This window comes from Neltuma alba, unplaced genomic scaffold (genome assembly GCF_004799145.2).
Source record: "Neltuma alba isolate B1F8T4 unplaced genomic scaffold, ASM479914v2 tig00012363_pilon, whole genome shotgun sequence".
NCBI classification, from domain to species: domain Eukaryota; kingdom Viridiplantae; phylum Streptophyta; class Magnoliopsida; order Fabales; family Fabaceae; genus Neltuma; species Neltuma alba.
In genome coordinates, this window is record NW_021636866.1 from 17,690 (window position 1) to 40,736 (window position 23,047).

The following is a 23,047-nucleotide window of genomic DNA, read 5'->3' on the forward strand; positions in this document are numbered from 1 at the left end:
TGCCTTTTTGTTGGAGTTGCCGGTGAGGTTCTTGTTGCTTCTACTCAAACGTCTTACTCTAGTAATGGGCTTCTCTTTTTTCTTGGGAGATTCATCATCGTCTGTACTAGAAGAAGATGGCTTCAATGGGAGTGGTTTTGTATCTGAAGCCGGCTTCTTCTTCTCATGAACTGTTAAGTCACCTTTTTGGCCAAAGGTAGCAGAGGAGGTAGAAGGTTTAGCTGAGAATGCACTGCATTTCCTCCACACTAATATAGGAGCAGAAGCTCTGTGTTTTGACAAAAGTGAATCCCAGATTACATAGATTCTCTTCGACCATAACCTTTCATTGCTCATGCCACATCATCAAGTTTTAGTTGCCAAGTCAAATGCCGTATTATAGGTTAACAAAGTTAGAGCCAACTCAGACAAATTTGACGGCGTAAAGCTATCAAGAACCAACAGCCAGAAACAGATATAATTTGAGGGACCAATACCATCTATTTTAAATTTCAGGGACTAATACCAAAATGGCCTCAAATTTGAGGGACCAATACCACGTCCAGGTCATATGCCACCTATATGCCAACTCATTAGTTAACGGTGTTAACGCCACGTCAGCAAAATTTAACGGTGCCAAGATACCAGGGACTAACGGTCTGAAACGGACATAATTTCAGGGACCAATACCACACGTTTTAAATTTCAGGGACCAATACCAAATTGGGTCCAAATTTGAGGGACCAAAATTTGTATTAACCCAAGAAATAATTTTACTTGAAATAATTAATATAGATATCTTAGAGAAAACATTAATTTGTCATGAATAAGTAACTTAATTCCTCCGTATCAGCAAATCAGTCTGGCTCTTTATATGCCAGAGATATGGTACTTTCGTTTGAAATTAATTAGCTCTGCAAATCTGAAATAATTAATATAGATATCTTAGAGAAAACATTAATTTGTCATGAATAAGTAACTTAATTCCTCCGTATCAGCAAATCAGTCTGGCTCTTTATATGCCAGAGATATGGTACTTTCGTTTGAAATTAATTAGCTCTGCAAATCTGATCTACTTGAAAAGCTCTGTACAAATCGCTCGCCAGAAACATGATCTGCTGCTTTGGACTACGAATCTAAATCTCAATCAAACAAATCCAGCTTCCAAACAGGAAGAAGGTAGTAAACAACACAAACATGATATACACCGGACTTTGAATATTAGATCCAATTTATTTCATAGTCCCACTTCTACTATCTTTCACATTGCAACCCAAAAAAAAAAAAAAAAAAAACGCAGAATAGAACATTCTGCACCGACCTTCCTTGCCCATATAAGTTTCAGAAGATATGAATCGATCAACCAAAGCATACTAACTACACAAAATAACTCTTGTGACTACAAGACACAAGCAAGACAGAGTGAAGAAAAACAGAGACACGAAGTCCCTGGAAGACCATTTCCGGACCTCCTTAGCTTCCACCCTCAAGCTCTTGGCCCTCCTCAAAGCATCAACCTCTTTCAGCAAATCAAACTCCATACCCTTCTTCTTCAGCTCCTCCACACACTTTCCCAACAAGCTCCTGTCCTCCTTCTCTCTCTCCAGAAGCTTCTCCATGTGCGACTCCACGTCGCTCTTGTACCTCACCGCCCAGATTAGCCCCAGAGAGAATAACAGAGAGCACACAGATGGGATCCACGATCTGTGACAGGCCTTTTCCATGTGGGGTTTGGATGAAGACGCGGTGTTGAAGAGGAGCATGAGAGATGTGGAGTGGAACAGGAAGAAGAAGATGTAGAGCATCGTCATTTCTTTGCGAACAGAGTCGATTTGGGTCTCTTTGAGTGCGATTCGATGGAGGATGAGGTCTTCCTCCTTGAGCCATTGTTTAAGTAGAAGCCTGTGCGTTGGGGTTTCTGCGATTTGGTGAAGTGGGTGTAGGTGCTTCCATTCCATGATTGAAGATCTTGTGCTCTGGGGATCGGATTCAGCCATTCAGAGAGAAAAGTGAGAGACGCAGAGGAAATGAGTAGTATGTTAGTGAATCGAAGAAGAACAGAAGTAGAAGGAACAAGGGCTGTGGCTCCTTTAAACGGTCCCTTTTTTCGAATCTCGTAACGGTCATATTGGGAACGAATTTCCAGGATTGCCCCCTCGATTACGCCCTTGGCCTTGGACGGCTGAGTTCTAACGGCTAGTGACGGTGATTATTGTTAATAATCAAGAGAAATTAATTTTCAAACACTTTTAAAAGTATTATTCTCAAGTTGCTTATACATGAAAAAGGAAAGTTCTAGTTTTAAGTGGTTCTCACTCCTCAACAGTCAACAGCACTGAGATGATTTTTTATTTTTTTTCAAAGGATGATTCTTTTTTATGCAAGAATCCTCTTTTTAGTTGTTATACTTTTCCCTCTCTCCTTTTGGGAACTGGATTCTCTCCACTACCCTTTCCATCCTCTTCCCCTCCACCACCCTCCTTTTCTCTTCACAACCATTGGATCAAAACTCCAATGATCCAGATTTAATATTTTATAACATTTTATAAAAAATAAATATTATGATAAAAATAGATAAATAAATTTAAACTGTTAAAATCTAATCTGAACAGTTCATAACTACAACTGTTATTATAGAGCAATATTTTTTAAATTTTTTTTATTACAATTATAAAATGTTCAGACCAGATTTTAACAGTTTAAATTTATTTATTTATTTTTTAATAACATTATTTTATAAGATGTTAAATCTGGACCATTGAAATTTTGATCCAATGGTTGTGAAGAAAAGAGAAAGGTAGTAGAGGGGAAGAGGATAGGAAGATAGTGGAGAGAATCCAAGTCCCTCCTTTTGCATTATTACTTAGTATATGGACGCTCCTTGGGGAATTTAATGAGTTTCACCCCTTTTTCTCTGATCCGTAACGTATGACGCCAAAAAGACATATTTCAAGCTGCTGGCCACTTTCTAATGCCCCAAAGCCCCCGAAAAATAAAAAATAAAAAATAAAAAAATCCAACGGTAGTATTTTTGTAAAACCACTCCTTCAGTTGGTTATGCTGTAGAAGGGGGTGTTTGGATAGAAACCAAACTATAGTTTCAGAAATGTTTTTACGGTTTACGAAGTAAATATGTGGAGGAGTTTGCCTTATTTTGCAGAAAAGTGCTTCTGAGAAGCACTTCTGAGGGTTGCCAAACACTCCTGAAAAGAGGTAGTGTTGTTAGATGTATCATTTCTCACTATATTCATTACTTTCCCTCTTTTATTACTCTATTTTATTCAAAATATAAGATAAATTTTATTTATTTATGTTTATCAAGAAATTAGTTAAAATCAATTTAAAACAATAAATACGGAAAACATGTAATTTTTTCCCCAAACATGCCATAATTAATGAAGAGAATAGGTAAAAGATGCGATAAATAAATCAAAGATCGAAAAAAAAATATTGAGGGTCCCATTGAAAAAAATTCAATAATACATGTATCTTTTGTTCACAATCTAGGATTAATATAAGTTTTTGTCTCTCAAATTCATTCTTATTTTGGTTTTAGATCCTCAAGTTAAGAGAGTGGTTGGATGGAAATCAAACCATGGTTTCAAAAATGTTTTTACGGTTTATGAAGTAAATATGTGGATGAGTTTACCTCTTTTTACGAAAAATTACTTCTTAGAATCACTCTTGAGGGTTGCCTTTAAGTAAAATAATCCAAGTCTTTATTAAATTATAGAAACCGATATTTTAAATAAAAAAAACTTGAAAGGCCAAAACTTATGATTTGAAAACTTAAAGAACTAGAGATTATATTGAACAAAAAAAAAAGATTAAATTGAGAAAACAAAAATTATATTAACCTTAAATTTCATTTTAAATTTCACCCTCTTTCTGTAGTTTAGATGAAACTATGTCGTAACTAGTTTATTTTGTTTAAACCTGAAGCAGCGAAGCTGCTGTTTTAAATATTGACGCATTTTCCAATCCTCTGGTTGATCGATGATCGTCTTTTCTGTCCTTGATATATACAACTTTCGAGTTTCTCAGGCATGCAATCAGGTAATGGCTCATTTATTTGCTAATACACACAAACTACCAACGATAGTTTCTGAGATTTTATTACAAACTTGCAACTGCCACCTTCGCAAACCAAAATCAATAGCTCTCCAGCCCAGAAACACCACGATGATTACAACTAGAACATTGAAGGAAATTTTTTTTTTTTAAAAAAAACTAATTACAACGGTTGAACCACAGCAACAGGAAAATTTATCACCTCCATGCCCATGCAGTATAGGTCTCAAGTCTCAACTGTTGAAACACTCTTTATACTTGATCCTATATATGAACTGACTTAATTTGTATCACATCAGATCATGAAGGGTATGAGAATTTCAGAGTCAGGTAACTCATCTGACCATGCAAAGCCAGTACTTCCCAGGATTCAAAGTTCTCCATGACAGAACCCATGAGCAACGTCAACAACCCATTCGGTCCACAAGACTTCATTCTGTACACAATTGGACCGGAACAGTCTTAGGCTATTCTCACTTTACCGATCGTACACCTATGGTTCTTACACGAAATCGGTACTGGGGTTGAGATTCTTCTTCATCTTCATCATCGTCGTCGTCATCTTCACTAGAATCGTCTTCAACACTGTCCCATCGTGCATAGTTTAAAGTTGAATGCCCTTTCGGTTTTGGAATCGATTGCCATGCTTTGGAATGTTGCTCCGCTGGTTCCTCCTGTGGTGCTTTGGCAATCGTCTCTGGTGTGGAAGTTTTTGGCTCAGAGTTTTGGTCTATTCCTTGTTCAGATGATGACTTCTCGTCTATTTCAGTATTAATAGTAGCCTTGGCAAGCTCATCTTTATGATCTCTCCCAACATCATTCTCTTGGGATTTTTCCCATTTATTGTTTTCTTTTACTGTCACCTCTTCTTCATATCCCTGTTCTTCAAACTCCTCTTCTGACTCTGGTATTGGAGCAAGTGACTTTCCTTGAGCAGAAGAAAAAGTAAACAATTTCTTACTCGTAGCTGAGAAAGTATTCCAATTACAAACTACATTCCAGGCCAAATTTACTTGGTAATAGGAAAATCTCCACAGTTAGCTGTGTTTTGAACTTTGTTACCTATCAACCTAAAAGTTCAGTGCAATCCGAAAGTATCCAAAGGAGTAAAACAATCAAACAAGCTTGAGTTCTCACAAGACCTATAATTTTTAATAAAACTAGATTATAATTTATTTCATAGGGAATTCATAGCAGGTTTACTAATACAGAACTTAGCTGTCAAAAGTCAAAACTCTTGAATAGCAAGTTACCGAGCAATGCATTTAACTGCAATGATAAAAAGGTGGAGGGAAAAATAAGGCCCTACCAATTGCGTCCTTAAGCGAGCTTGAAGATTTTGATACACCTCTGAGGATGGATCCAACTCTAACAGTCGATTGACATCAAAAAGTGCTGAATGGTACTCCTTAAGGGTGACTAATGTTTGAGCCCGCAGCATCAAAGCTCCACTGTGCTTGTGATCTAGCTCAAGCACTGAGGTACATTCTTCTGCAGCCTGAGATGGCAGCACCAACAGTTAATTACACCCCATGAAAAAAGAAGAGTGTAGATCATACAGCAAAAGCTTGCAGTTAGACAAATAAGGACAGTGACAAACATGGAAGTGATAGCAAAGTTTAATTCTAAACCAATGTTTTTAAAATATCTATAACACGAGGAAACTAAAGTTTGATATCCAACTCTAGGAATGATAAGACTAATGATTTGGCATTAATAAAGCAGCTAGGCTTTGAAAACATCTGTTGCAAATTATACATCTTTAGACAGATATCTAGAGAAGAAGCCAATACATTCATTTCTTTTCTCATTCATAGTTCAATTGTGGAGGAAATTTGTATCTACAGGCCTTGTTTGGTACATGGATTTAATACTGATTTTACGCCTTCAACAAAGTACAAGCATGATTATCGGTCAATCCAAATAAGATTTCCTCTGTGCGCGCTATTATGTTTTCCATCTTCCTCTAGCAGCTTCAATACCTCCTTAAACTTGGACCTTATAGCTTTCCAAGGAAGAGGGGGAGGGGAGTAGCTATTCTCGAATCTGGATTGGCAAGATACAAGAGACTGAGCGCAAGCAGATATCCAACCAGAAACTACCACTGATAATTTTCTAAATTTTGAAGATGGTTTTCTCCCAATTGAACAGTTATCCTCACCCTCAAGCATCAGAACAAGCTGTACAAACTAAAGCCCGTTGCTGCCCATTTTCCACATAGTAAAAAATATGACAAAGAAAATAAACTTCACAGCACTAAAAATGTTTCCCCAAACATGGTTTTCATTCTTGCCATTATCAGAACTAGAAAGAAATATAATAGAGACGATTCAATTTTAATCGTCATTTATCTAAAAACTCTAACTTCATCTACATATCCAACTCAATTGAAAATACAGCCAGAAAAAATTAGCACCCTGACTTGAAGCATTCATCAACGAGTAATAACGTCACCAGCGTTATCAGTAGATTTATCCATAAAAGGGGAAAAAAAATCGAACCTTCTTGAAATCGTGAAGCTTCAGATAACAGGCAGCTCTATTGCTATGCAAAGCGATCTTTTGAGCCTTAGTCTTAGCCATCCCAATAGCCTCCGTGTAGAAACCTAGCGCGTCGCCATACCGTCCATCGCGGTACAGCTGGTGGGCGTGTTCGATCTTTTTCAACGGCGAAGTGGCCATGACGATCGTCGATCCAGCGTCGACCATAACCATAGAAGAACTCTAAACCACAAAATTCAAACTTTTCAGAAATTTGAACTTCGGGTAGTTCGCTGCTCAGCTCAAAATGGCAGAACAGAGAAAGACAGCTAGAGCGATCGAAATAAGGCGCAATTATATATGGGCGCATATCAACTCTTCCTCCGACACGCGCATTTGCTGTATTTGCTGAATAATTTTTGCATTTTCTTTCAAGGAAGGATAAGAAATCTTCTTTCTTTTTGTTAGTTTGGTTTCTAAAACTTGGACAACATTCTTCGCATGACAAGAAGAATTCCTGCAAATTCACCGTTAAAAATAATTTTGTATTTTTTTTTTACCGAATTTGATTCATAGGTTTGAAATTCTCACTTGGGCTGTTTGGTTTGAGGGGAAAGGAAGGGAGGGGAGTTTCATTCATCCTCCCTTTTTTGGTTTGATTAAAAAGAAGGGGAGGGCATTTAATGATCCCTTATTTGGTTCAAGGAAGGGAGGGGAGGGATAATAATAATCAATTTACCATTTTACCTTACATATTAGTTTATGTTTTTTATTGATATATTATATAAATTAATTTACATCTTAATTTAAATTATATAATTTAATAAAATTCAGTCTTATCATGAATATGTGTATAAAAATTGCATAGTAATTTTTTATTCTCATTATATAATATATATTTTAAAATAATCAATTAACAAATTTTATATGCTATAAGAAAATGAATTTTATTTTCTTAGGCTATCTTGTTTCCAGCTTTAAAATATATTTAATAATATATATTTATAAAAAAATATAAATTTATATATTATAATTTTTTATTTAAATATTTTTATTTTAAATATTTTTATAATATCTTTTTTATTATAATAATGTATATATATCTTTTTTTTTTATTTAGGATAATATATTTTTTATTCGAAATAAATATTATAATAATATATTTTATGGGTAAAGTGGAATATTAAAAAAGCCATAAGAGCATAATGTCCAAATTTTGGCTCCCCTCCAAAAACCCCCCAATTTGGAGGGGAGCCAAAATGGGGGGAGGGGAGGGGAGGGGACATTTTAGCTCTCCTCCCCTCCAAAATTTTTAACCAAATGAGGGGAGGGGCTCATTTTCCCTCCCCTCCCCTCCAACCAAACACACCCTTAGAAGCAGCTTTTTTATGGAATATGGTGTAATAAGTATATAAGAAAAGTTTTATGCTTATTGTTTATAACCCACTCAAAGTGACCCCACTTAAATATGGCCAAAATATATTAAGAATTAAAAGAAAAATATTCGTATATTAATGAATTATGTTCAAGAATCTTTCTATCATTGTAAATAGTAAAATGTTATAAAAATCATTAGTGTTTCAATAAAATTATTGAATGGTATTTATCTTGAAACAAGCTACAGCTAAAAAAATATTTTGAAATGGGATAAATGTAAATTAAAATGACAATTAATCTATTTTTGGCCAACGAAATCCATCTCTATTTAATATATTTTTTCTTCTTTTTTTTGGCCAAATATTTTTCTTAATTTTTAAAAAGCCAGTTTTCTTGAACAATAAGATGATTGGACAAGGTAATCGAGGACATCACCATTGACATATCATCTCTAATAACCGTGTTACAATGTTAACTGAATGAAAATTAATAAGACTTTTTAAAGCTATAAAGTGAACCCTTTTTTGTTGTTGGTAATTTTATCTCATAAAAACTTATTTTTTTTCCACATAAAAATTATAGTATTATTCATAAATTATTATACAATCGAGGACGATTGAAACAATGCATGAATATGCCTTTTCTAAAGTGTTACTCTGATTACAGTGGAGAAAAAGATTACTGGGTAAATTTTTCTTACATGTGACAATATTCATGTGATTTAAGAATGTAGAAATGTTAAGACAACTTTGAGTAACTCAACACAACAATTGACCTAAACAAGATAAAGAATAGAAGATTGTTGTTTGACCCATAAAAATTTGAACTCCGTTTTAAAAAAAGGAGCAAAACAAGAGGTATATTTTCTAACCCTAACCTTTCTCTGGTAAAATAATTGCTCAAAGTTGTTTTATTGGAATTTATTAATATTTAATACTATTTTAAATGGGAAGAATTCTATAAAAAAATTTAAAGTGACTAAATTCTAAATAAAATTTTTACAAAAATATGTTGTTATTTATATGTTTAATGTTATCAAAACCTGTTAAAGTATTGTTATAAAATGATTTAGTAATTTCAAACTTTTTTTTTTGAGAAATATTCATTTTAAGTATCTTTTTAAGAATAATCAAAATGTCATTAGTAAATATCACATGATAACTTCATTAAGATTTTATTCATTACATTTTATTTCAATGGATTTAAAATTATCTAAAATAATGTGTTGGATTAATAAAATTAAAAACTACTATAAAATTACATATCTCACTTTGCTTTCTATTTGTTTAATTTCTATATCTTACAAAATTCTCTCCTTAAATGCATACAATCATGCAAATTTACCTGCCAAGGATCCTGCAAAAGGCGAAATCCATGCGTTTTTGCAATAAAGAGTCAAAATTTTCTTACAAAAGTGGAAAACAAAAAACTTAAAAAACCGGAAGAAGAAATATCGGGTGTTTGGTGGGTCCCGGCGGGGCTGTACGGCGTAGGCTATTTCTGTGTCTTCTTTTTTGGGTCGCCCTTTGTTTTGCCCCTCTCCACACTGAAGAACCCTAAAACTCTGATAGAAATAATCTTCCCTTCTCTTCCTTCGTCTTCATCATCTTCATATTCATCAGTTCTTACCCAATAAGAGCAACGCGGGTGCAGGGAGGCTCATAATTTTTGTGTTTTGTTTTTTGCTTGTAGATTTAACTGTATCGAAGCTTGTCGAACTCTTCTTCCTCACTGGAAAGTAAGTTTTTTAGATTCGTGCCATTATCCTTGTGAGTGCTGAAAATTTTAGTTTTTCTTATATAGTTGGGGTATTTATTAGAAAAAATTAATGTCGCTGACACCGGCTATCGGTTGACTGGGCCCAATGATGGGATTAGGGTTCTGGGGTTGCAAGACGATCTTGATGTCTGGACTGTCGTTTTCTTGTAATGAACTTAACATGAAATCGGGAGCTTTCCGAAGTTGCTCTCACATTCTAATTCTATATGAACAAATAGTGCTTTATGGTGAATGCCTTGTTTTTGGTTGCGACTCGTGGTTTGTCGATTGCCTGACTGCCTTCTTTTTTCATGTAGCTATTAATTGGCCATATGGAAGAGCGTAAACTGAGACTAGGCATAATATGATGTATCTTAGTAATTATGTGTTTCTTCAATGTCTAATATAAGCAAAGAAGTGTCTAGAATACAGTTTGATATGCAAGGATGAGATCTTGACTCTCAACAAGCGTTTATAACAAATTCTTAACCTTTCAGTTGTCATGTGATTGCATTCTATGTTCATTATGACATAACAGACCTTTCTACTCAATAAAAGAAGAGATTATGTGGTAAAGAGGGAAAAAAAAAAAAAATCCCCCTTCCTTGCTGGTCTTGTTGTGTAATAATCGAGAGAGTGATGAATGCCATTTGTGAAGCAAGTTACCAAACTTCAACTAACTTATTCTGTTCTGTATTGCTGTGCTAGTTATGTGTTAGCTCTAGGTGCATACTGGAGTTTAATTTAGTGATTATAGATTGCTTTAGTCGTGGCATATAGAGGCACGGTGCCTTGGTTCTTTGATTGAGAGGATGCTGCTGCTTTAATATCTGTTCACAACGTATCTCAAACTTTTATATATAGCATAATGTTTGTTCATAACATTGGATGCGGAGATTTAATGAGCATTTGTGTGGATAAGGCTTAGTTAGGAGCATATTTAAGGGGGTATACCTTTCTTTTATACCTCAATTGGTTGCCCAAGAACTGGTCGCGTGTTTTTTTTTTTGGTTGAGAAAAGAACTGGTCACATATGAGGATATTTTTATTAAGAAAATTTTGAAATCGGTTAAGTATGTCTTATTTTCTGTTGGAGGAAAAATTTAAGGATATTTTGCTAGCATTCTTTTATTGTGTATGCTTGTTTCCTCATTCGTATAGTTAATGGGCAGGGAAGAAACTGTACCTTACAGTCTTGGCCGTTGCATTGTGATATCATATACACAATCTGAACAACTATAGTCATCTGTCAACACCATGGCTGGAGTGCTCTCTGGAGATGTCTCTCATCATGGAACTTATCAAGGGAGTTCTCAAAGACACACTCCAGAGAAGCAAGAGGATGGTTCTCGTTGGTACTTTGCTAGGAAGGAGATTGAAGAAAATTCACCATCTAAGAAAGATGGCATAGATTTGAAGAAAGAAACTTACTTGCGCAAGTCATATTGTACTTTTCTGCAAGATTTAGGCATGAGACTTAAAGTGTGAGTTCACTGTTATTCAGACAGCTTTCTGTTTGCCTGTTTTTCTCTTTTGGTAATGTTAAAGCTCTATTTCAACTGTAATTTGCACTTGTTATACTAGTTTAACATTTATTATGGATTTTATTTTCCTTGGTCAGCTAAATTCGATTCTTTGTTTGGTGGTACTTTCCAAAGGCAAGGTTGTGCTAGTGATGCTTTGTCTGTATAACCATATAGTTTATCACTGAATATCTATGAAAATTTATATTTTTTTGGCTACTTGTATTGAAAGTACTGTTAAATGGCACTGAAGATGGATAACTTAACATATCATGAAGTTGATTTTGGTTTTTGGTTTTTGATTTTATTTTATTATTATTATTATTTTTTTTTTTTTTTTTGTGACACAGACCTCAGGTAACCATTGCCACAGCAATTATTTTTTGTCACAGATTCTTCCTTCGTCAATCCCATGCAAAGAATGATAGGAGGGTGAGTCTGTTTTCTGTTTCCTAAGGTTCATATTGCCATTGTGAGATAATAGCTCTCTTTTTCTTGTAGTAAACATCTTTATTGGATCTTGTGATATCATAGGTTCATCCCTTATCTGAATTATGGATGTATGCACTTGGAATTTTCTATTTTTAGGGCTCTGGTTCATTATAACTAATCGACTCTTTATTATGTGTCTGAATAATGCAATATTTAATGGTTTGGTATCTATATAGGTGAAATGGTAGTTCTATAGTCTTCTATGTCAAATCAATTGTTCGCCAGATGTTTGAAGGATTTGTTAAGACAGTTGAAAGAAACATGCTGAATTATCTCTATATTTTCGTGCTATCCTCCTCTGTTCATTTTCTATCTTATCTGTTGATCTTCTTAATATATACGTCTAATGATTACTCTTGGAATGCATGGACCGGTTATAAATAGTCTTTTGGCCAGAAATACGTCTTACAGTTAATGATAGATTCACCACTTTGTGGGCTTATAGTTTTACGTGAATACCCATTATTATGGATAACCCATTAGGTGAATCTTTCCTAGTACTTAAAAGAGCTAATGATAGGATGGAAGAATAGCAGCATCTGAAGGAAAAATAGTAGCAACCAGTGAGAAAATTGTAGACAAGGTGAAAAAGGGGTGTTTGAGGGCAAGAATGTTAGAGAACTCAGTCATTTAGTGCGACATTACAGAGTATCTAGGCTTGGTGCTGTAGGTGAGCCTGTTCCCGTATCTTTAGCAATATCTTCCCATACGTGGGATGGAATGGAAAGTTGTAATAAATCTGTTTGATTCTTCATACTTGTGCTGTCATCACATTGAACTACCAATTATTTAAGTCTTCAGGGCCTCCCAAAAACATCAGAGTTGTGCATCTGTCATAAGTGCGAAGAAACCCCAAATCTGGCCACAAAAAGAGGAAGCTTTATGCTGATTGCTTTGCAATAAGGGATTATAAATTTTCACTTTTTAAACCGGCCAAATCATACTACTGAGGATTTTTTTTCCAGTTACATGCATGTCTTGTGATTGTTGACCAAGTAGTTCGTCTGTTGGATAACTTTTTATTCGTTTATAATTCTACGTCATAAATTGCATTTTAAGGAATGTTTTATACTGGCCATCACCCTGCTTTTTAGGCTTTGGATGCGTTTTTTAGAATCATCCTATGCTTGATCGGGTTCAATCTTGTATCCTGCCAGTTATATTATGTCCATAGTCTTTGATAATCTTTTTCTGTGTTCACAAATATGATTGCTACACTTTGCACAATATACAGTGCAGAATATTTTTCTTTCTTTTTTTATTGCTTTGTGCAACTATAAAATATTACATTGGATAGGTGATACTAGTTAATTAGTTGTGTAAACCTGTTTTGCTTTTTGCAGACTATTGCAACAGTATGCATGTTTCTTGCTGGGAAGGTTGAGGAAACTCCTCGACCTCTAAAGGATGTAATTCTTGTTTCATATGAAATTGTACATAAGAAGGATCCTGCAGCGGTTCAGAGAATCAAACAAAAGGTTCATTTTATGTCTCTTGCTCCTTTGATTTTATCTGAAGAAATCTCTGCTAGGTGCTACAATCACTGAACTGCCTGTTTATGACATGTTTTTTTGTTTGTGTGTTTCAGTTCTTTGTATTTTTTTAATCTGAGCTATTATCTTCTACCTATCTAAGTGGTTAAAATTTCATTTTTACTTTCTGTAATAGATTAGATTAGTTCCTGCTTTGAGAATGAAACTGAATGCAACAATTTTGTCTTTTAATTTATATCTGAATTTTGTTTGCCGGGCTGAATCAAATCTTTACTTGCTTCATATTTGTCTTTTTAACATTTTTATCATTTCTTTGAAAATTTGGATTTTCAATTTTGTTCCCTGTGTGGTTTTTATAGTATGATCTTTTCTCACACCACTTCTATTTCTTGCGACTATGTTGCAGGAGGTATATGAACAGCAGAAGGAATTAATCTTACTAGGAGAGAGGGTTGTTCTTGCAACCCTTGGTTTTGATCTTAATGTGCACCATCCTTACAAACCACTTGTTGAAGCAATAAAGAAATTCAAAGTTGCTCAAAACGCCCTTGCACAAGTTGCCTGGAATTTTGTGAATGATGGGTATGGAGATAACAGCATTTTTGTTATGCTCAATTGCCTTTCTTTGTCCCTTCCTGAAATTAGGATCTGATGTGCAGACTTCGGACATCTCTGTGTTTGCAATTTATGCCCCATCACATTGCAGCTGGAGCCATATTCCTTGCTGCCAAGTTCCTCAAGGTGAAGCTTCCATCAGATGGTGAGAAGGTTTGGTGGCAAGAGTTTGATGTCACCCCACGCCAATTGGAGGGTTGGTATCCTTTTTATTGTTTTGATTTTTCTGCCAGTATTTAGGGATATAAGAAAATGGAAAGTGTATCTATATTTTTCATTTCTCTTTCTCTGTTACCTCTACCCTTGATCTTCCACGTTTCTCTTCCTCTTCTATGTGTGGAATGGTGTTTGAGTAAGAATCGTCTTGTTAATTGAGATTCCTAAGTTTACCAAGAAACACAAATGTAGCAAGATCAGTTTAAGCAGGTGGAACCAATCTAATAGCACATATCGTACTCAATCGCTTACTTCCTTATTATCTTGAAATACCCTATTGTGTACTTTCGCAATTCACTTTCTGCAGAAGTTAGTAATCAAATGTTGGAGCTTTATGAACAAAACCGACTGCCACCATCCAATGATGCTGAAGGAGCTGCAGGCAGTGGGGCTACTAACCGGCCACCTGCAAAAGGTCCAACCAGCAATGATGAGACTGCTACCACAAACAGCAATTCCCAGACTGGTCCCATGAGTTCAAAAATTGAAACCTCAAAATCTGCAGCTTCTAAGGCGCTTCCTGAGTCATCTGCTACTAATCATGTTGGGCGCCCTTTGTCCAACCACAATAGAGGTGGTGATTATGGAAGCTCAGAAATGAAACATAGGGCTGAAGATGAAGCTAAACACAATCAGCATCCTGAATGGGAACATCCTGTCTATAGGGAAAACTCGCAGGAACCTGCAGACAAATCCCGTTCTGGTTATGGTGAAGAGCAAGAAAGCAATGCTGGGAGAAGTGAAATGAAGGAATCTGGTGAATTTAAAGATAAACATACAAGCAGAAACCTAGATCACAGAGATGGTACATCTGGCCGGCCACCTCAGGAGGCCATGAAGAAAATTGATAGAGACAAGGTAAAAGCTGCACTAGAGAAACGGAGGAAAGCATCTAGTCAGGTAACTAAAAAAACAGAATTCATGGATGATGATGATCTCATCGAAAGAGAACTGGAAGATGGGATTGAACTGGCTTCCCAGAATGAGAAGAACAAGCAGGATAGGAGGCAAAGCTGGTCTAAGTCATCTGATAAATCAGATCATGAGACCATGCAGCATGGAAGGCATCACGATAATGATGACGAGCATCATCATGGTATGAAGGGGCTGTCATCATACCAATCTGATCTAAGTAATGTGGAAGAAGGGGAGTTGTCGGCACTTGATGACATTGGCCCAGGACTTCATTCACCCAAGTCAAACAGCCGCAAGAGAAAAGCAGTGAGCTCACCCGATAGAGTTGTGGAGGGGAGACAATGGCACAATTATGGCCATGGTTCTCATCATCATAATCGTTTTGATTATATGGATGACCGAAACAAAGTCGGCCGGCTGGGTCATACCGAGAGGGATGGCAAAAGGCACATACAAGAGAACCATGTTTGATAATGTGTCTGCAGATGCGGGGTATGTGTCACTTGTAATTTTGAAATATATCTGGATGTATACCTTAGCAAAGATCTTGGAAAGCTCTCAATTCTGTTCTGATGCAGATGCAGACCCTGAGTTGATGTTTATTCCCCTGGTCTAAGAAATCTCTAGATTGAAGGTAACTCTGGTATCCCTTCTTCAACTTGGTGGGTTGGACCAACATTTGTATTAATTTTTGCCCCCTTCAATTAATGGGCTTTAGTTTGGCCAAAATATTTAATGGGCTTATAGGATAAACGGTATTATATGAAGCGAGGTATATCTGGATTGAAGATGGACATGCAATGGAACGTCCATTTTTCACATATCATTATCCATGTTTATTCTGATTGCCCCTCCGAGATTATAGGCATTCTGATATAAATCAAATCGAGTGATTAGAAGATGGAAAGAGCTTTTCTGGTGCTGTACTAATTCTAATCTCATGGATGAATATTATTCATGATCTAAGCAATTTCCCATTGTGGTTAGGTTGCAGAGGATGAATTATCCGGTGATCCTAAACTGGATATTTATTTCAAACTGGGACCATTGTTGAACCTCCGTGATGAAGCTAGTGAAATAAATGATTTACAGCTTTCCAAGTAGTGAGATTTGAACATCCATCTTTCTTATGGATTTTTCTTAATGCCATTGTACGATTCTGGAATTGATGTAAAATGTTCATGAACGCTTAAATGCAACCGGGGTCGCAGAAATTGCTGTAGGGACACAGTTACCCAGTGCTACATTTTTGCTAAGTATTATATTGAAGTTCCCAAGCCCTATGAAAAATTTCAAATTTCTTCGATTTAATCTCAATGAGTCCAGAATCGTAACAAAGCAAGTCTGTCTCCTGAAAATCTTTTGGCTCAAGTTTCACTTCTGAAATCAGTGCCAAAGGATAAAATGACTCTAACGTGCACAGTTTCGATTCTTGATTGTCTATTCCTGCCTCCACTGTCTCTGATCTCCGATCTCCCAAGATAATGAAAGTATTACGATTTACAGAAGAATTTGACTTGCAATCACTCATTAGAACTCCGTATCGTGCCAATCATGCTGAACACTTGTAAAACAACGCTGTATGACACACACAAAAAAAAAATAGTGGAACACTTATAGAGCATGGCAAATGCGAAGCACACAGTAAAAGTACAATTGAAGCTTTTGTTCCTGATCTAAATAGTCTCAGTCAAAAGAATGAGAAGTGAGAACAACAAAAAGCAGTGTGTGTGAGTGATATTAGCGTCCAGACAAAGGTCTCATGCCGGACTTGAATTGCATGGAGAAATTTGATCCTACAGATAAAAAAGTGGGAGTGTGCATGACACATCTTGTGGGAAAAGAGTGTGTACTAACTACTAAGGGAACAGAACAATCTTTTTAGTATTGGAAAACATGAAAAAGTGGGACTGGTGATCTTATGCTTCCAAAATCAGCCTCAGATTCACTTCCCTTCAAACACCCACCATTGACACCAACATGACCTTGTTGGCTTCAAACATCCAAAAAGCAGGTGTGAAACACAAACGTGTACCTCAACCAATGGAACAAGTCATTTCCAAGGATTTACGCATTAAAGTTTCAATTTTTCTTAAATTTTTTTGGGTATTATGTATACTCCTTTTGTTAAAAGAAATCATCAGTTTGTAAAGAGGAAAAGTTGCTTGGTTTCAAAGCAAGTAAAAGATTGTGCTTTTATAATTTTGATTTAGTCCTGAAAACAAGCCTATGAGGCTCCGTATTCATCATCAATCAGAGCATAAGATGGCCTTTCATGAAAATTAAGGCATCCAAACATAGAATCTGTCCCTTCTGATGATTCGGTCAAAAAGGTCAGAAAAAAATAATTAGATCTTATCATATCAATGCACTTTTGTTCCCAATTAATTACTCCTTTTTTCAACAACAGAATTCAGCCTTGTACCCTCCTCTTAATTATTTGTCGTTTCCTCATTCATTTTACTTATATATATATATAAAGGAAACCGTTCACATAAAGTTAGAATATATAGATTTTCATTTTCTTTTTTAAAATATTCATAAATTCTTTTAAAAATAAAAGTAACGCCTGTAAAATTTTAAGAAAATTCAAGAGAGGTCTTTGTAATTTAGTGAGACATTAGGAGTATCCTCTATTAGATGAAGTTTAGGTAAAGATATATTTCTCTAAACTAGATTTGCTCCATACACAAAAACTAGCAATTAAGTCACAATCATTTTCTCCATACGCATCAATGTTTCTAACACTCCATTTATCCGACAAGATTTTAACAAAGTTTGTAAGAATCCCAATAATGATTTATTTTAGAAATATTTTTTAGAGGTCATGTAAGATAACCAGTATATTAGCAAAACCAGACAGACTCCCATATATATTGCATATGATATGAAAGATTATGGGTTGCCTTAACATGGATATAAACACATTTTCTCAAGTATTTCACAAAATTTGAGTTAAGTACTATTGCTTGTGACTTATGAATAGTCTCACCTTGTTATAGATTTGACGAGATATATAGAGGATAGCTTCTTACAGAAATGGAGAGAGGGAAAATAAGAAAAACGTTGGTGTGTTGCATAAGGCGGAGCAATAATAAATTATTGAGTTTAGAGAGAATCAAACAAGTGGGGAAGGGGGGAGAGAGGGAGGGAGAGGGAGAGGGAGAAGGAGAGGGTACCAGATACTCCGTACTGAAGAGAAGATAAGTGTTTGAAATGTATGAGAGTTATATAAATGGATGGATGCTGTATGTGGCAAATAGGCCTTGAAAAAAGATGAATTTTGATGAAGAAGCTACCTTTCCGTGATACCAAGTGAGGTAAGGAAGCCGGGAATCTTAATTTTAATTTAATTTCTCACTTAACAAAACATCGATCGTGCCACACTGCCACTGAATTTGAACCCTATTCCTCTTTTTATATTACCATATCTGATCTACAGTAACATTGTTCCCAATAACCAGCACATATATAAGTATATCTATCATCCCTCTTCCTTTTTATTCTCTTGCATAACCAATCTATCTATCAAATCCTAAATGCTTATATATCATAAATTACATCACGCTCTATGTTTATGTAATTGTGATATTATTTGTTATAAATACGACGAAGTCTATGTAAAACTCTCTTTTTATCTGAAATATAAAGAGGCTATAACACTTGACTCTTTCTTTTTCTATTACTCAATTTTTCAAGGCCTTTCATGAAGTTTTTTTGCTCCTGAGGATTAAAACTCAAATGTCCTTTTCATAGGGGATGTATATGATATTCTAAGCTTGAAATATCAGTCGGTGGGTTGCAGAAAATCACGCACCTAATTAAATTCACATGAATTATTAGATAGGCTTAATTGAAATTGTTAGCTGGAATGATGTACAAGTAGTTTAGCTTATAATAAGAACAGAGTTTAGTGTAGGTGGCAACGGAATAAAGTGAGATATGTAGATATAAAAATCAAGTCCAAATCCTTCTAATATACTTCCTCTGATCTAAATGTGCACGACAACTTTTAGAAGCATTATTTGATCCAAAATGCAGGACAATATATGTGATATTAACTAATCTTCTTCCCATTTTATCCTTCATTTTCTCATTTTTATTATAATTAACTAACTACTCTCAACATGCATGAATTAGTTAGACTGTTTTATATTTAAGATCATCAGAAGAATTAGCATAATCCAGGTATGTATTTTTTATTTATTTGATCAAATGTTTCCTCTTTCAAAACTTAAACTGCAAAGGGTTTTCGGCTCTCCAAATAAGTGCACTTCCTAGTATTCAAACTTGTATTCTCCTCCTTACGGGAACGAGACAGCTTACCATTCTAGCAAACAACTTATTTGTTAATCCAGGTATGTATTACTATTAGTAAAAAGAAATTATCTTGTGAAAGGACAAGAGAAGACACTGTAATTAACGTGAGGATGATATTAATTTGAGAATTGAACACATGAAACAAGAGAAGCTGCTTCTTCGACATGAAATCAAATCAAAGGAATATATGTGCTGTCGTGGTATAAAATTAAGTGTCCATCCAATCAAAGGGGTGTCACTTTGGCCTACGTAAGAACTAATAAGTTCCATATATATACCACTGTTATCGTCGCCAAGGGGTAGGTTTTCAACAAACATCAAGTCAATGTACTTGTGTTTCGACTAAAATGTTATGCAAGTCCCATCTGGATTCCCTCGAATAATGCAATTCTTGATAACTGATTTGGTGCATACCATAAAGTTTTAGAGAAAAACAAGCATACTAATAAATTTTATTTACATGTGAAACCTATTAATACACATACTTAGTTTTTCTAATGACATGTAGAGCTATATCATTGAAAAAGAAGTTCCTTAAATAAGTGGTTATGAGTTTGAATCTAAGCCCTTAATCTTTCATATAGACAGGAACTTAGTTGAAAGAAATTTATCTTTTTACATCAGTTGTTGCTAACTGGTATAAAAAAAAAAGTTGTTTTGACACTCATTGTAATAATAAGCGGTAAGGAAAGTCAACAATCTATCGCATTTTATTTACAAAAATGTTACTCATCCGGTCCTAAATATAAAACTTATTTTGTAGTGTAAAAATACACTGCAAAATGTGTATTGTATTTAGGACCAGAGGGAATACCTATTACGCTTTCTACATTATTCTTGCCACAATTTGTGTGCATAGAAATAATTTTTCTTTTAACTGTTGTTTAAAAAATAAAAGAAGAATTTTCTTCAAAATAGGGGAGAGATTTGATTATCCGAAAAAAAAGGAAAAAAAATTTGGGTGGAGGGGGAGATGTGGGGTACTTGATTTGTTTACAAGAAATGTAACAAACCCATGTGGTAGATTCTGAGTCTATTACCATAGGATGCGTCTTTTGTAATAGTACCATGTGGCCAACTTTAAGCCTTTAAAGTCTTCAACACAGTATTATGCACATGACCCCCTCTTTCTATTCTACTTTCTCCTTTTTTCTCTCCTCTGCTTTTCTTTCTATGTTTCTTAATTATTCATTTCTCTTTCCCTTGTTGGCTCTAATTTGCCCAGTTTCTCAATTACTTTACTTTATTCTACCTGTAAAAATTCTTATTCTTTTTCATCTTATTTCCATTCACAATACACGAACACACATAATTCTGTCTCTCTACGTGTATTTTGCACATGTAATTACAAACGAAAGAAAAAAAAATCATATCTAACTATGAGGTTTAGTTTTTCTTTTAAATTCTTAATATCCTCCAATGTAAAGTACTCAAGAATATAATCAAGTTCTTTTAGTCTTTAAACAGTTGAAACATTGTTTGAAAGTCGCACATATTAGAACACCTAATTATACTTTAAATTAGAAGTGGTCTAGAATAAAAAGTGATCATAATTCAACTTAATAATTCGGTAGATATAGGGTAAATTAAAATAATGATGTTATTAACTACGTATTTTATATTGAAAAGTTGCAAACAAAAATATCACAACTAAATTTAGTTGCCTTCCTTACCTTGTTTACGCGTTTACCGCAAGGCGGCATAAATAGGGAAAAACATTTGACTAGTTTGTGGAAAAATAACCATCAAATTCGAAATATTATGTGATTTTTTGTTTGGCCTAAGTAATTATATTGGGTATTGGCCCTGTGCTGTGATATGATTGACTTTAAATTTAAGTAAACATCTTTTTAATTGTCTCTAGTTTGATAAATATAACATTTATTTTTTAAAAAAAATTGTTGACTGGACTTTGCCTTTTAATATACAAGATAATAATCTACAAGTTTCTTTTAGATTTATAATTATCCTTTTAACATGTAAAAGCTCATTAAAATATAAAGAAGTGAAGAAAATTAAAAGAGTAGAGAAGATTAACAATTCATGCATGGCATACTTACGATGAATGATACAGTTTTTATAAATTTTATATTTATATTTATTAAAAAAGAGACCTAAAAATTTAGTAAGTTACTATATTAAAAAAAGTAAAATGTAATTATTGCAGAAAAAATAACATTGATTAGTTGCAAATTTAGATGAGTTAAGAATAGTGCCACTTATTTTACATTTTAGTTGGAATTATTTATTTGAAAAGTGAAATTAATTTAAAATTTTAATGAAATTAGAAGAAACTAACCAAAGTACTATTTTACTTGTGAAAACCAATAATATGCAAACACTTAAGAATGTACCAAAATTCTGTTTAGTCATGTATCCAAGCCGCCTAATAAGCTATTTTTGACATACCCCCACTTGCCTCAACAACTTGCCTCAGCCTTACCCCACTAACACATTCACCTATATTCCCCTATTTCCATATCTATCTGTCTATATATATGTATATATTACTCACACACCCACCAAACCAAAACACACATACACATACACATAAAAAACCAAATCTCTCAATCTCTCTCTCTCTAGCTGTCTATATATCTTCCTCTTTCAATGGCTTCCATGCCTCAGTTCTATTCAAACCAGACGCTTCCCAGTGATTTCACCGCCTTCACCACTAACAATTCACTGATGAATGGAATGAATTGTTCAGTTATGGAAGATAATACAATGTGGGGTGATCAGAGATATGGCTTGGTTCCATGGCTTGATAATAGTTTTGGTACCTATGCTCTTGATCATCATCATCGTCATCATGATCATGTGGTGTCGTCGCGCCGTCCATGCGTTATTCCGACGCATGGTCTCCGGCTTTTCCTTCGGACCACCGTGCCGCCAGCTGCATGCCGGAAGTCCAAAGCCACCACAGCTTCTATGGCATTAACAATAATGAAGGGTTTCAGAGCTTCAGCGGCGGATTATTATACCAGCAACCATATATTAGTGACTTTGCAGATGAAAGTTGTGGCTTCGTGGAGGACGTCAAGCCTCTTTCTTGTCCTAAAGCTTCAAGAGAAAACTGGGTATATGCTTGATATATATAAATATATATATAGTTAATTGAGATCATGAAATATATTGGTAATTATGTTTGAAACTGAGGATTAATTAATGTTTTAATACAGGGAATTCAAGGGAATAATCAAGTGCTAGGAGTTGATCAAGAGAACATTAAGGTGGGAAGGTATTCGGAAGAAGAAAGAAAGGAAAGAATTCTGCGATATTTGAGGAAAAGAAACCAAAGGAACTTCAACAAGACAATCAAGGTGATCTCTCTTTTAATTAACTTTTTCTATCTCTAAGTCAAAGGGAATATAAAGTACTTAGAATTAGAATTTATTCAATTGCTTTTGTTTTTCCTTTCTCTATGAACATAGGAATTTGATTTCATACATTTGACTGATACAAAATTCCACATATTATATACATACAGTATGCTTGTCGGAAAACCCTAGCTGATCGCAGAGTCAGAGTCAGAGGAAGATTTGCAAGAAACAATGAGCTTTGTGAGGATGAAATGACAATGAAAAAAGAATATTGAGAATCTGCAACAATACGACTCGTATGGTGGTGATTCTATCCAGTTCCAGGTACATACATATAAATAAATTTCATTACACTGTTAATATGGATTACTAAACTTATAATTGAAATAGAATAAGAATCATACATGATTACAACATTTTTATATCAATTAATTTGGCTTCTTTTCATCTTTTTCTTTCCGTCTGGAATTCTTTCACCCAGAACA

At 34.7% G+C, this 23,047-nt stretch overlaps 4 protein-coding genes across 8 annotated transcripts; 2 read left to right on the plus strand and 2 right to left on the minus strand.

Moving 5' to 3' along the window:
• Positions 1 to 1,349: 1,349 nt before the first annotated feature.
• Positions 1,350 to 2,053, minus strand: LOC114726305 (uncharacterized). The gene has a single exon (XM_028912886.1). The coding sequence runs from the start codon at positions 1,974 to 1,976 to the stop codon at positions 1,353 to 1,355; it is 624 nt and encodes a 207-aa protein (XP_028768719.1). The 5' UTR covers positions 1,977 to 2,053; the 3' UTR covers positions 1,350 to 1,352.
• Positions 2,054 to 4,508: 2,455 nt separating this feature from the next.
• Positions 4,509 to 6,885, minus strand: LOC114726303 (protein unc-45 homolog A-like). Its single transcript, XM_028912885.1, has 3 exons — positions 6,552 to 6,885; positions 5,360 to 5,548; positions 4,509 to 4,973 (listed from the first exon to the last, which is right to left on the minus strand). The coding sequence occupies exons 1-3, from the start codon at positions 6,762 to 6,764 to the stop codon at positions 4,524 to 4,526; spliced, it is 852 nt and encodes a 283-aa protein (XP_028768718.1). The 5' UTR covers positions 6,765 to 6,885; the 3' UTR covers positions 4,509 to 4,523.
• Positions 6,886 to 9,452: 2,567 nt separating this feature from the next.
• On the plus strand, positions 9,453 to 16,216 carry LOC114726302 (cyclin-T1-5). 5 transcript variants are annotated; one of them, XR_003738495.1, is made up of 9 exons: positions 9,453 to 9,645; positions 10,838 to 11,149; positions 11,539 to 11,620; positions 13,024 to 13,158; positions 13,580 to 13,755; positions 13,833 to 13,984; positions 14,312 to 15,411; positions 15,498 to 15,553; positions 15,907 to 16,216. XR_003738495.1 is itself a non-coding variant. In XM_028912883.1 (8 exons), exons 2-7 carry the CDS (start codon positions 10,923 to 10,925, stop codon positions 15,388 to 15,390), a joined length of 1,851 nt encoding a protein of 616 aa, XP_028768716.1. In that variant the 5' UTR covers positions 9,453 to 9,645; positions 10,838 to 10,922; the 3' UTR covers positions 15,391 to 15,411; positions 15,492 to 16,216. The 5 variants fall into 5 exon arrangements, 3 of the variants coding, with proteins under 3 accessions (XP_028768716.1, XP_028768717.1, XP_028768715.1); XR_003738494.1 differs by having other exon boundaries at positions 14,312 to 15,553; XM_028912883.1 differs by having other exon boundaries at positions 15,492 to 16,216.
• Positions 16,217 to 22,079: 5,863 nt separating this feature from the next.
• LOC114726306 (zinc finger protein HD1-like) lies at positions 22,080 to 22,837 on the plus strand. The gene is made up of 3 exons (XM_028912887.1): positions 22,080 to 22,319; positions 22,422 to 22,562; positions 22,730 to 22,837. Exons 1-3 carry the CDS (start codon positions 22,080 to 22,082, stop codon positions 22,835 to 22,837), a joined length of 489 nt encoding a protein of 162 aa, XP_028768720.1.
• Positions 22,838 to 23,047: the final 210 nt, after the last annotated feature.

What these genes read in the sequence shown, in the direction of transcription:
- LOC114726305 (XM_028912886.1), bottom strand. Translation starts at nt 1,976, where the DNA reads ATGGCTGAATCCGATCCCCAGAGCACAAGATCTTCAATCATGGAATGG.
- LOC114726303 (XM_028912885.1), bottom strand. Translation starts at nt 6,764, where the DNA reads ATGGTTATGGTCGACGCTGGATCGACGATCGTCATGGCCACTTCGCCG. An exon ending in AGCTTCACGATTTCAAGAAG is followed by an intron (nt 5,549 to 6,551) that starts GTTCGATTTTTT and finishes CTGCCATCTCAG; the next exon opens with GCTGCAGAAGAATGTACCTC. An exon ending in CTCGCTTAAGGACGCAATTG is followed by an intron (nt 4,974 to 5,359) that starts GTAGGGCCTTAT and finishes GCTCAAGGAAAG; the next exon opens with TCACTTGCTCCAATACCAGA.
- LOC114726302 (XM_028912882.1), top strand. Translation starts at nt 10,923, where the DNA reads ATGGCTGGAGTGCTCTCTGGAGATGTCTCTCATCATGGAACTTATCAA. An exon ending in ATGCAAAGAATGATAGGAGG is followed by an intron (nt 11,621 to 13,023) that starts GTGAGTCTGTTT and finishes TGCTTTTTGCAG; the next exon opens with ACTATTGCAACAGTATGCAT. An exon ending in TTCAGAGAATCAAACAAAAG is followed by an intron (nt 13,159 to 13,579) that starts GTTCATTTTATG and finishes ACTATGTTGCAG; the next exon opens with GAGGTATATGAACAGCAGAA.
- LOC114726306 (XM_028912887.1), top strand. Translation starts at nt 22,080, where the DNA reads ATGCGTTATTCCGACGCATGGTCTCCGGCTTTTCCTTCGGACCACCGT. An exon ending in AAGCTTCAAGAGAAAACTGG is followed by an intron (nt 22,320 to 22,421) that starts GTATATGCTTGA and finishes GTTTTAATACAG; the next exon opens with GGAATTCAAGGGAATAATCA. An exon ending in ACTTCAACAAGACAATCAAG is followed by an intron (nt 22,563 to 22,729) that starts GTGATCTCTCTT and finishes ATATACATACAG; the next exon opens with TATGCTTGTCGGAAAACCCT.